A 13662-nucleotide genomic window follows, 5' to 3' on the forward strand; every position below is an offset into this window, starting at 1 on the left:
TCAAGAAGGTAGAAGGAGGAGAGTTTGTAGGGGTTTAAGCAGGAATGTCTAAGCGAGACTAGTTTGACGCGGGAAAGTCGAGTGAAAAGTTTACTACCGGTCCTGTTTTTTTGAATCTTTACCAACCCGAAGCTGGATTTCAAGAATGCATATTACAAAAAAAGACAAATAACGCACAATTCTTTTCTATTTTAGATTTTCCGAAATTATGTTTGTCTACCAAAAGAAAATAAATCGAAAAAGACAATGAGTGCTCACTTGGATGTCCGGATGTATTAAAACAGTCTTGAAAATGGATTTTTGGACTTTTGCAAATATTGGACAAATTAAGATGAATGATGATATATAAAAATGACGAAATCTTTACCTTTTCTATTCTTTTTCTGTTGCCTTCTTTTGTTTTCTTGCTAGCTATTAAAAAAAACAATATCTAGACCAAAAACAAAAAAGAAAAACTTTGTTTTGAAAGAATAGACGTAAAAAATAGCAATCAATTTATTTAATCCAATAAAATAAACCTGTTTCTTTTTTTTTTTTTTGTTTTTTTTTTTTGTTTGCTTATCCCCTTAGCCTTTGTCTAATTATGCCAATTTGAAGATATGATAATAGACCCCACATGCCTTTTAAATCTTTCCGTCAATAAAGCTTTAATTTGTCTCTGTCTTGTAAAAATTAGAAGCCAACAGGTGATGAAAATAAACACCTAAATAAAAGCGGGAAGCAACTAGGTCAGCTGGAGAGACTCTACGCAGAAGCGTAGTGAAAATTGAAAACATGTAAAATGTTATCTAGTCAAACTTTGTGCTTGAGCAATCTGCCTATCAGAAATAAATCTAGAATCTTTAAGTAGGTATATTTAGTATATTTACGGATCAATCTTTTCAAGAACTTGTATATAATCGATTTGCTAAATAAATTTAAGGTTACAAGAAACTAGCTAATTGTAAATAATAATAATAATTTTTTTTTTTTAAAACAAACAAAAATAGAGGTGGCTATATAAATAAATAAAGTCAATATTTGGGTTAATATTAGTAAATCATTCAACCAACTGAGACAACAAATTCGGTCGTTAGAATTGTAATCTTTGAAAAGAAACATTTTGTTCACAGCTATAAATCTTCCCATATCTACCCATCCTTTGTATCAGAACATAAATATAAAGAAAATTCAATCAATAGACATATTTACCAGATGAATAACAAGGAAACAATCTATATAATAGGGGGCGGGATTATTGGCTGTACCACAGCATTCTACTTAACAAAACATAAAAAATTTGATCCACAGAAACATCGAATTATAATAATTGAAAGTAACGACATCGCATGTGCAGCATCAGGCAAAGCTGGTGGTTTGTTGGCATCATGGGCATTTCCAACACAATTAAGCGAATTAAGTTTTAAATTGCATCAAAATTTGGTACAATTATATCAAGGTGACATAAATTGGGATTACAGACATGTAAATACTGTTAATTTGGATATTGATTTAAGCAATTATGACAATGAAAATAAGAAAAAAAGTAAAAATAAAAATAAAAGTGAAAGTGGGACTAGCACAAAGAATTCGATAAGTCTACCCACAAATTTGAATTGGATTGACCCTAAATTTGTGACAAACTGGACTCAACTTAGCGATAAAGATTCTACTGCACAGGTCCACCCTTATAAGTTTACCAAATTTATGTTAAAAAAGGCCATGGAAACTCAATGTGTTGATATTGTTTATGGTAAAGTAGAAAAAATTAATATCTCTGATAAAACCAAAGAAACTAGGACTATACGATCATTAGATTACATACCAATAGCCAAAGATAGAAAATACGAAAAATATAAAGATTCACTGTTATCAAAGGCCCTAAAGAAGACAATAATTCTATCCTCGCAAGACAAAGTAATTGTATGCATAGGTCCATGGACATCGACTCTATTACATAAATGTCCGATATTTGGATTAAGAGCCCACTCAATTACAGTAGACCCATTAGATTATAAGATAGAACCATATGCGCTTTTCAATGAAATTAAATTGAATACTGTGGATGTATTTACCCCCGAAATATATGCACGTAAGCATGATATATATATATGTGGTGAAGGAGACAATCAAATACAATTACCAGATCCAACGACTGATGTAGATGTGTCACAAACAGAATGTGATAAACTATATAAATATGCGTCAATTTTATCTCCAAATATTATCGGTAAAGGCCAGATACTGAAAAAACAGGCCTGTTACTTACCGGTTCTAAATGTAGCTACAAGTAGTGGACCTCTAATTGGTGAAACCGACATTAAAAGATTGTACATGGCCAGTGGACATTCCTGCTGGGGAATCAATAACAGTTGTGCAACAGGCAAAGTAATGTCAGAAATCATTTTTGATGGTAGAGCGATTAGTTGTAATGTAGATAAATTGGATCCTAAATTGTATTTTAGTGTCGATTAAGGATAGCGTATTGAATAGATTTATATAAATTTCTAATACAATTACAAATAGAGCAAATTTTTATCTGATTTGGACGAACCACATCAATAACTATTCTTTTTTTTTTTTTCATGTTGTAAAGTGTACTCATACATACATACATATACATATATCCTATAACTCCCATTTAGGGATGATCACTAATCACCTTAGTCATATGAAATGGAGAACCAATTGTTTTAATATCGACATCTTCTCTTTTCTTTTCCTTGTTTTTTCTTTGTTTTTCTCCCCACTATGGACGTATAATGATACAAAAAAATGATTTAAATTGGCAAATTACAAGGGAAAAGAAGCACAGAAATTTGGAGAATCCAATCGGCGTTGAGATGTGGTAAAATTCCGCAAAGGGAACAAAAATGAGTACACACCCTTTTATGGAATCGCCGTATTTTTGTATATGTCCGAATTTGTGAATTTAAGGAAAATAGCACACAAATAAGGTTGCTCTCATATATAAAATAATGAAACAGTAAAATAGCGAAGTAGTAGAGTAGTAAAATAAAGTACAAAAAGAGATTATCTTCTGCTATGCCTCTTACTTTCTCATTAATATCCTATTTAATTTGTTTCATTGACACAACCGACTAGTTAACGAAAAAAGCAGTCAACCAAGTATAAAAAACTAAAGCACAAAAAAAGAATAAAAACAAAAACAAAAATGTTATCCAGACAATCCACCGGTATTTTAAAAAAGACATCCAACATTCGTGTTTTGAGCATGTTTACTAGAAACAAAGTTACATTACCAGAACTAGAATGGGATTTTGCTGATTTAGAGCCACATATCAGTGGGCAAATTAATGAAATACACTACACAAAACATCATCAAACATATGTTAATGGGTTTAACACTGGTTTGGAACAAATGGCAGAATTACAAGAAAAATTAAAAAAGGATCCATCCCCAAGTATTGCACGTGAAATTATTGAGTTGCAACAAAATATCAAATTCCATGGTGGTGGTTACACTAACCATTGCTTATTTTGGAAAAATTTAACTCCAGAAAAGCATGGCGGTGGTCAGTTACCAGAGGGTAGATTGAAAGATGCCATTATAAACCAATATGGAAGTTTAGATTCTTTAATTAAATTAACTAACTCCAAATTAGCAGGTGTGCAAGGTTCTGGCTGGGCTTTCATTGTCAAGAACTTAGCTAACGGTGGAAAATTGGATGTTATACAAACTTACAATCAGGACACTGTCACTGGCTCGTTAATTCCTTTAGTTGCTATTGATGCTTGGGAACATGCATACTACTTACAGTATCAAAACCGTAAAGTTGACTATTTCAATGCTATTTGGAATGTCATTAACTGGAAAGAGGCTGCGAAGAGATTTGAACAAGAAAAAATTATTATGTAAAAAACACGAATTAGTTTCATATCAATGCATATTTATATATACATATATAATACAATACAGCTTTTTATGTATTCAAATGAATTTATCACTACATCACAACTATCATTACAGTCATTCCCGATCCTTAAGATCTGTATCCTCCAAAGAAACGTATAATTCTTGTCTATAAACATGTGTAAAAAAGAAATTGTGTATGGTACAGCTCCATTCGGTTAATTGTACATATCTTTGTACATGCCTTCACTTATTCAAAGATCAATTCTTAGAGTCTATTAGATTTTTTCTTACTTGAATCAGGCATTAATATAATAGGGTTTGTTTTTTCTTTTTTTTTTTTTTTAATTTTTTTTGTTATTTTTCTGTGAGTCAAGACAAGTGTAGAAAACATTCATAGGAATTGAATTAGATTCGAAGGTTTAAAAATTGTGAAAATAGATGAAGAAAGAAACCATTAAAGCCACAGTTTCCCTTTTAGACATATATATGGGATACAAATATTACATTATTTCTTTCTCTATTTTTTTTTTTGTTTCACCAATTCCCTCCTCTTCCCTCTATGATTCTCAAAGGTTTAATTTAAAAAAGGAAACTTTTTCGGTGATTCCCCTACTCTCGTATATATCAAAAAATAAAAAAAAAAATACAAATTCTTTAACATTTCTCTTTTTACCATTCTGACCGAAATGTCCGATATCAAATATACACTTTCTTTTTTTCTTACGTTTCTTTTTATCTTTTTCCCACTTTCCATTTTTTTTTATTTTTTTTTTTTTTAAATTCCGTGTATCTAGAATAGACATTCCGCAACAGTAAAGCTTATTATGAATGAGTACATAGTAAGGTATATATGTCATCATGAATAGAACGAAAAAACCTCTGCGGGATCTTTTCTATGTTTAAGAAAAACACTTCCATCTTGAAAGTATCCGTTATTGGCGCTAAGAACATTCTATTAATATTAAGCTTGAAAAAAAAAAAAAAGATAATATTAAACGATGTAATTATACAAGTGTCAAAAAAACAAACAAACAAACAACGAATTGATCTCCGTTTCCTGATATTATCTCCGTAATAAACGTGATGACAAATACAAAATGAAATTCTTCTACACAATATCGCTTCATTAGTATTACTGTTAGTATTTATAACTATTAAAATTAAATGAAAAGAGTCTGAACTTCCAAGATCTATCAAATATTCAAGGATTCAAAAGTAGTTTTTTCTTTTCTGGAGTTTTCTATCAATAGAAACGATCCTTAATCATGTTACAATAGCCCTAATTTTTCTTTTGATATTAGGATACCAAGTAAGACATAACCCTTGCAAAAAAGAATAATTGCATAATGATCTCAAACTAGATATGCTTTCACTACTTGAAAAAAGAAAGCGTTCCCATGTAGTTTGTTTTTAATTCTCATAAAGATAGTAAGAATAACAAACAGACATTTATTACCCTTATGACAGTCGGCCACTAGAGAACACTTACAATAGGATCTCTAAGACTAGGGATAAGACAAGGCTGATTAAAGATCCCATCATACTTGAATCAAGACCCTGTATTTTTTTAGACTAATACTAATAGATCTAAATGCAGATAAATGTTATAGCCTCTTTCTCTTGCCAGTCCCTGTATTCTCAGCCGATTTCCCTTCGAAATAAAAATAAAGCAGGAGAAGATAGATAAAAAAAAAAACAACAACAACCTTTTTTTCTTTTTTACATCTCGGTAAAATACCAATTTCACTTCGTTTAAAATTCAATCTACTTCTTTTTTTTTTTGTTTTATTTTTCCTTGTTTAACAACAAGGAAAAATCTTATCTTTCTGGAGGTTTCGCTTGAATGCCGAAAAAAAAATAACAAGAAATTTTCGTTTCTTTCATTTTCTATTCTTTTTTTTTCTTTTTGGTTTTTATACGAAAATCGATTATCTTTCTTTGTTCTTTGCTCTTTTTTGCTTTTTTTGTGTGTGTAAAAAAAAAAAACAGATTGGCGAAATATATCGATAATTGAAATATTGCACGTGATATTATCGGTCATAGATTTATCTCCAGCGATTCATTTCCCTTTTTCTTTCTATGATTAGATTAATATATATAACGTTGGTGATCGAGATTAGTAGTAAAAGGTATCCTTGCCTTACCTCCAATTGAAATAGCACTTAAATCTTGCTTGTATTTTCCCTACTTACTATATACAAATCAAACACACACACACACATTCAAACATCCATAACATCTATATTCAATTTATCTCATTCTACCTTATAGAGGTGTTCCCATTATAGACTGATTGATAGATTATATACTTCAACAGACAAACAAACTAATCAGTAGAATAAAAATCAAAAATTAAAAACAAAAACACCTTTTTTCTTCTCCTTTTTTCTCTCCCCTTCCCTCAAATACAAAATATATAGATATGAGTGAAGAAAGTGGTTCTATTGCCATTCAACTGGCATCTTATGGTAAATTAGCTTTAGATTCATTCTTAGGTTTATCTTTATTCCAACAAATATCCATCATAGTATTTATTCCTTTCATCCATTCTTTATTATGGCAATTTATCTACTCCATGAGAAATGACAGACCTCCTTTAGTACACTACTGGATTCCATGGGTCGGTTCTGCTATTCCATACGGTACCCAACCTTACAAGTTCTTTAAACGTTGTCAAGAAACTTATGGTGATGTCTTCTCCTTTGTGTTGTTAGGTAAAGTTATGACTGTCTACCTAGGTCCAAATGGTCATGAATTTGTTTTCAACGCTAAATTGGCTGACGTTTCAGCTGAGGCTGCTTATGCTCATTTGACTACTCCTGTCTTCGGTAAAGGCGTTATTTATGACGTTCCAAACCACAGACTAATGGACCAAAAGAAATTCGTTAAAGGTGCTCTAACCAAGGATGCCTTTAGATCCTACGTTCCATTATTCGTCGAAGAAATTAACAAATATTTCAACGAATCTCCAAACTTCCACGGTTTAAAGGACAAGACTGGTACTATTGATGTCATGGTTACTCAACCAGAAATGACCATCTTCACTGCTTCCAGAACTTTATTGGGTAAGGAAATGAGAGATAAACTAAACACCGGTTTTGCTTCTTTATACACAGATTTAGACAGAGGTTTCACTCCAATCAATTTCGTTATGCCTGGTTTGCCATTGCCTGTCAACAAGAGAAGAGATCATGCTCAAAAGACCATTAGTGACACTTACTTGTCCTTGATTAAGGAAAGACGCGCTAAGAACGATATTCAAGACAGAGATTTGATCGATAGCTTAATGAAGAATTCTACTTACAAGGATGGTGTCAAAATGACTGATCAAGAAATCGCTAACTTGTTAATCGGTGTCTTAATGGGTGGTCAGCATACCTCTGCTGCTACTTCTGCTTGGATCTTATTACACTTGGCTGAAAGACCAGATGTTCAAGAAGAGTTATACAGGGAACAAATGACTGTCTTGGGCAACGGTAAGAGAGAATTGACTTACGATATCATAAACGAAGAAATGCCATTGTTGAACCAATGTATTAAGGAAGTCCTAAGATTACACCATCCATTACACTCTTTATTCCGTAAAGTTATGAGAGACTTGCCTATTCCACAAACTCCATACGTCGTTCCAAAGGGTCATTACGTTCTTGTTTCACCAGGTTATACCCACTTGCATCCAAAGTTCTTCCCAAACCCAACTGAATTTAACTTGCACCGTTGGGATAACGATTCCCAATCCTCCTACAGTGTTGGTGAAAAGATTGACTACGGTTTTGGTTCTATCTCTAAAGGTGTTTCTTCTCCATACTTACCATTCGGTGGTGGTAGACACCGTTGTATCGGTGAACACTATGCGTACGCTCAATTAGGCACCATCATGTCTGTTTACATCAGAAAGTTTAAGTGGAGATTCCCAGATCCAAAACAAACTGTCCCAGTCCCAGATTTCACTTCTATGGTTACTCTACCAACTGGTCCAGCTAAGATTGTTTGGGAAAAGAGAGAACCTGTTCAAGCATGATTTATTAAAAATGAACTCGATGACATTTTTACTTTTTTTTTTTTTGAACTCCCATTTTTACGATTTCATCTATTCTGCTCTTTCCTCTTTCTTATTTTTTTCATTTAATATACTTATTTATTTACTGATATACTTATTTATTTATTTATTTATTGTTAGCTAATTTCCTTCCTTTAGTTTATCCCTGAGTATTTATATATTTTCATACATTTTATATAACGAGAAGTGAAAAAGAAATAATTAACCAATCCATAATATCTTCTTTCCATCTTTCTTTTGTTTGTAGAAATTCTTCTTCTTTTTTATTTTTTATTTTTTTTTTCTTTTAATTTACACATCTCACAAGAGGATAATTTATATTTCATACAAAATTATAACATAAATTAATAGCTCATTAAATACAGAAAGCTTTTATTTCTTATATATTTATTTATTGAGAATCATAAATTAGAACCAAAAAAAAAGTTATAAAAATTTAAATACTGTCTTGTCTCTTTCATTTGCATTTCATTCAACTTATTACAATCCATACCCTTCCCAAATGTATCACCTGCATCATTATTTGGAACAGTTTTCAACTTATTCATGTTGACATGCGAAATATCGTTAGTATGAGTATTAGGAATGGCATGCAATGTGGCTTCTTCAAATGGTTCATACATAGATTGCTGTTCTATATCCAACGGCTCCAAAAATATTGACGATACAGAAGACATAGATGATATTGAAGATGTAGCAGTAATAGGGGCAAATGTATTTATTACTGAACTACTAACCAAAGAACCTTGCTGTTCCAGATAACTGCTATCATTTATATTCATCGGAAGAGATATAGTAACAGGATTGTTATCATTTTTGTTTGTAGCAGTGATACTAGAAAACATTGAATTATTCGGAGAAGTAATGAATGAATGAACTCCATTCATAGTTTGATTATTATTATTACCATTATTACCATTATTATTGATACAAGACAGATCTAATTCATCAATATTAGAAATGTGACTGTGTGGACTAATACTATCTAGATTCGACTTTGGTGTATTACTAATGTTATCCTTAGTAGTAGCCTTGCCTATATCGCTATTTATCATCTGCTTATTCCTTCTTGGTTTATACTTCTTCTTTGGTTTTTTATGGCCCTCAAAGTTTTCAGAATTTAACACGAACTGATTCTCATCGTTCTTTGATAAAACATGGTTGTTCATTGAATCACCTGCTACAATAGCTATTGCTTCTAGAGCCTCTTTATTCTGGAAAACTTTTTGTTCAATAACACTCTCTGCAGTGGATACAAATCTTGAATGGCCTGTAGAAGTCTTAATCATTTTTAATTTATGATGTGTTCTTTTCTTATTGTTAGACTTTTCCTTCAATTTAATCAAATATTCTTCAGGCAATTTCACACATTTTCCCGTCTCCAAGTGGTTATTAATCCAATCATCAGCGTTGATGAAATGTTGGCCACAATGGGAACATTGGCCATCAGACTTATTCCTGTTATGTGCTTTGATACCATCAGGGAAAGTGAAATGTCTTGCTTTTAAATGAGTCTTATATGTATCACGTCTAGAGAACCCACCTGAGTTGTGACACCTTAATTCTGATGGTAGATTCTTGTCATAGAAAGGACAATGGTAAGCCTTTTCGATAGCATGTTTCTTAATGTGTCTAGTTAAATAACCTCTAATTCTAAATGTCGCATCACAATAATGACATATAAGCAAACCTGGTTCATCCCTTTCTGATGTTGAAGTTTGATAATTGGAACTGGAATTAGAGTTAGAATTGACATTGCCATTGGTTTTAGTAATAAAGTTTAAGAAACTATTTACTGTACCTGATGAAATAGTAGATTGTGGTGTTAGCTTGTGGTCTAAAGCAGTTGGAGAATTATTACTTTGGGGTGAGATAGGTAAAGGTAGATTCGTGTTAGTGTTATTATTATTATTACTATTATTATTAGTAGCGGTGTTAGTATTAGTATTAATAATACTATTCTGGTTATTAATAGCTGTTTGAAATGCTTGCTTATTTGATAGAGTAGAAGAGATCATTCCATTTGGTAATGCTTCTAATTGGATTGGGTTTTCCATTAAATGAATATTCATTGAACATGGAGTCACTGAAGTAAAATTAAAATTTTGAATATTTGATTTTTTAGGGAAAAGCTCACAAATTGGGGATTTATCAACTGTTTTTTTATTTTTACTATTGCTTAATGAAGTTTTCGTTGTGAAAAAACTTATCGCATCAGTATCAGCATCCGATTCAGTACTGACACCATAAAAAGAATCATCACTTGTCGGAACCCCCAAACGATTCATGCCAACCTTTTTAGACGGGGCCAGAATATCTGCTAATTGTTTTAAAAGATTCCATGTCTTTGTCCAATTGGATAGTGCTTCTTCAGTAGTATATTCGACTTTTCTATTACCAAATCTTTTAACAGAAGATAATCTTCTATTTTTGATGCTTATGGCAGTATGACTGGTATTATTCGATACTAGTGTGTGCTCATCATTGGGAAAAAAAGACAGTAAAGGCATGATGAGTATATTATTAAGTTGTATATTAAAAGTACTAGAATGCTTATTTGTTGTCTATGTTGAATAGATCTTTACAAACTATAGTAATAGTTATATAAGTGTAGGTAGAGTCTGAAATGTTGAACGTTTGTGTTACTTCTTGATGTAATTGTTTATACTTAGATTGTTGAATATGGATTAGCTGTATACTTCAGATCAAAAAAGAAAATGGAAATATATGTAAAAGAAACAAAAAAGAGAGAAAAGATGCAATCAAATCAGTAATGATGATTTTAAAAGAAAGTCCAAATAATTTGATGATTAAAATAAAGTTTAAGAAATAATGAAAAGTTGAGTAGTAGTCATTAGAGAGTATATAATACAAAAGTGTCAAGAGGGAAAATAAAAAAAATATAAAAAATATTTGTCAGCTATTTGTTTTTTTTTCGTTCTTCTGTCTTTGTTTTTTTCTTTTTTCTTTTTTTCTTTTTTCTCTGATGTCAAATGTCGAATGTCGAAAAAAAACCAAAAAAACGCACGATAAACAAAAAAAATTGCAGATAATTTCTCTTCTGCTTCCCATAAGATCCTCAAAACATTCGAAGCTGTGGAGCTATAAGATAAGAGACTGTAAAGTATCGAGAGATTATCTTTAATCAGGCCCTCTATTTTAGATTTTTTATGCTTTCCAGATGAGCCCTAATTGACAAAGCATATGGCCCGGCTTACTAATCTTTAATTTAAGGAATTGCTCATGTAAATAAATTATTCTAAATCATACTTTCTCAACCTTGAAATACAAACAAAAAACAATAACAACAAATAGTTAATGAATATATACATAAACGTATATATAAATTTCATTATTTCTATCTCTATAGACTAACTCAGATGTAAAAGTGAACAGTGGAGAGATGCTATAGATACTGTTAATAATTGATATTTAGATATTTTTATTATTATTATCATTAACAAGATACTTCAGTTTTGTTTACCCCCGAATAATATAGAGCAAATAAGAATAAAATAATTGCTTAACCGTAATGTATATAAATATATAGCCCTTGTCCACATCCACTAAAATAATATATATATATATATATATATATATACATTCATATCCTGAAGCTTCAAAGTGAATAACATGGACTGCCTAACGTTTACCATTTTTTCCTGATAACTCCGAGATATAGTATGAATCAAGTTCTTTCAAAACATATAAATATATATAAGTTAAATTGCATAATAATAAATTATTTTGAGAGGTATTATGTCCTTACTATAGAGACAAAGACAATTTAGAGAATCTATAAACTATATCAATCATTAGGGATACATTATCCGATACATTAATAATGATAGAATATTAATAATAATCATTATTTCTGAATAATTATTTTCTCAGAAAATCCATTTCATATTCTTGAACTGTTATAGACCCTCCTGTTGGAAATGGTATATTATCAATATCAGAATCATCGAAGAGAAAAGGATCTTCTGTCTTATTCACTGAATTCATATTATCAGTCTCTTTGTTTTTTGTGTTATTATTATTGTCATTTTTATTACCATTCATCATCATCTTATTATTATCAATGCTATCATACAATTCCTCACGGGATTCAATATTTTCATTCCCAGCGAACGTATCTTCCAAGGGTACTGGAATATATTTATCTTTTTTCTCTTTTTCTTTGTATTTATAATAGTTATAGTAACAAACATCCAGCAGAATAATGATCATCCCAAATATATTGTATATGCCGCTGATTCTTTCTGATAATATCCATATACCTAACAAGATAGTTAATAATTCTTTAATGATACTAGCTATAGATACTGTCAACACTTTACTGATTTGTAATATTCTAAATTCACTCAATGTTAATACCACCACACAGATGCCAGGTATCAACATTAATATTATCCCATAAAAAATTGACGTAATTGTCGTTGGCCCTTCTGCATTTAAACCCTTTTTAAAAAGATTACAATCAAAAAATTTAGGAAATGGTCTTTCTACAATAAGTGATGCTACCAATAAGACCAAGAACATTATTGGAGCTACTTGGTATACAGTATAGATTGGGTGGGGTTTTTTAATTAAATCCTCATCATGTTTCTTTAACATATTTTCATTGAAATCAGTTTTATTTTCGATTAGTTTTGATACTTTAGTATTATTATTACTATTATTTTCAAGATCTTCATCTATATCAAATTCATTTAATCTTATATTCAGTCGACTATCATTTTTAATACTAGTTGTTGTCGTATGGATGCGTTTTCTCACTATTAATTGAGTATATACCCATCTTAAACCTGAAAGACAACTACTTCCCAATACAATAATTGCACCTATTATTAACGTTGTTTGATCAGTAACTTTATTATTTTCAAGGGTAACAGGTGTATACACCATTAATACAACTCCAATAAACATAACTATTACGATTAAACCCAGTTGAAAACTAAATTGTTCTAAGTTGAAAAGACACCCAAACAATAACACAAACGCAATACTTGACGATTTTATAATTGTATAAACAGTTAAAGGAACATATTTAAATGATATGTTACTCAGCACAACATCACCTGCGGTAGCTATAGCAGTTGGGACAATAAATTTCCAGTAAAATTCCCAATCTACCGTTTTCACTTTATTGTATTCATCACGTCCACGTATTAAAACATAGATAAAGGAGAATATCCATAGTGTTAATTGGTGGCCTGCAGTTAATAATATCGGGTACTCTATTCCAAGACCATTGTTAGAACTGAACATCCACTTATTATATACTGACAAAGTAATTGATGTAGAGTACCAGCCTAAAATGCAGAGCATAAAAACTTTGACATTCATGACTGTACCTAGTATTATTTTTTTCCCTCTAGTCAAATATGCCTATTATTTTGAAATCTCAACTATTTAAATGCTCCTTTTTATATGAACAAAACTTTTCAATATACTATGATAAAACAATCCATAAATATCTTTATAATGTATTAAAACTTTATAAGGTATTAATATGATATATCGATATATATGCAAAATGCTATTTTATTTATGCCTCAATTAGTTGTTTGAAATATATCTCGTATAAGTTCCTTTGCTCTTGTGATAATCAGAGTCAAAAAAAAGATAACGAATTAAAGCTAATAACTTGATTTTGTAACAAATCGGAATTTTAAACTGTGTCACTAGTGGGAATTAAAATACTTAACTACACTATTCTCAAAGGTTGATGGCTTCTATT

General features: G+C 30.8%; 5 protein-coding genes across 5 annotated transcripts; 3 read left to right on the forward strand and 2 right to left on the reverse strand.

The window, feature by feature from the left end:
* Positions 1-1194: 1194 nt before the first annotated feature.
* Positions 1195-2454, forward strand: TDA3 (Tda3p; the record flags this gene model as incomplete). The annotated part of the gene is made up of 1 exon (XM_064860513.1): positions 1195-2454. The coding sequence occupies one exon, from the start codon at positions 1195-1197 to the stop codon at positions 2452-2454; it is 1260 nt and encodes a 419-aa protein (XP_064717530.1).
* A 700-nt stretch (positions 2455-3154) lies between these two features.
* Positions 3155-3859, forward strand: SOD2 (superoxide dismutase SOD2; the record flags this gene model as incomplete). Its single annotated transcript, XM_064860514.1, has 1 exon — positions 3155-3859. The coding sequence occupies one exon, from the start codon at positions 3155-3157 to the stop codon at positions 3857-3859; it is 705 nt and encodes a 234-aa protein (XP_064717531.1).
* A 2419-nt stretch (positions 3860-6278) lies between these two features.
* ERG11 (sterol 14-demethylase) lies at positions 6279-7877 on the forward strand (the record flags this gene model as incomplete). Its single annotated transcript, XM_064860515.1, has 1 exon — positions 6279-7877. One exon carries the CDS (start codon positions 6279-6281, stop codon positions 7875-7877), a length of 1599 nt encoding a protein of 532 aa, XP_064717532.1.
* A 440-nt stretch (positions 7878-8317) lies between these two features.
* On the reverse strand, positions 8318-10426 carry STP2 (Stp2p; the record flags this gene model as incomplete). The annotated part of the gene is made up of 1 exon (XM_064860516.1): positions 8318-10426. The coding sequence occupies one exon, from the start codon at positions 10424-10426 to the stop codon at positions 8318-8320; it is 2109 nt and encodes a 702-aa protein (XP_064717533.1).
* A 1372-nt stretch (positions 10427-11798) lies between these two features.
* On the reverse strand, positions 11799-13268 carry YMD8 (Ymd8p; the record flags this gene model as incomplete). The annotated part of the gene is made up of 1 exon (XM_064860517.1): positions 11799-13268. The coding sequence occupies one exon, from the start codon at positions 13266-13268 to the stop codon at positions 11799-11801; it is 1470 nt and encodes a 489-aa protein (XP_064717534.1).
* Between the last annotated feature and the right edge of the window lie 394 nt (positions 13269-13662).

The sequence above is a fragment of the Arxiozyma heterogenica genome, assembly GCF_036370985.1.
Source record: "Arxiozyma heterogenica strain weizmannii chromosome Unknown scaffold_5, whole genome shotgun sequence".
Classification (NCBI taxonomy): Eukaryota; Fungi; Ascomycota; class Saccharomycetes; order Saccharomycetales; family Saccharomycetaceae; genus Arxiozyma; species Arxiozyma heterogenica.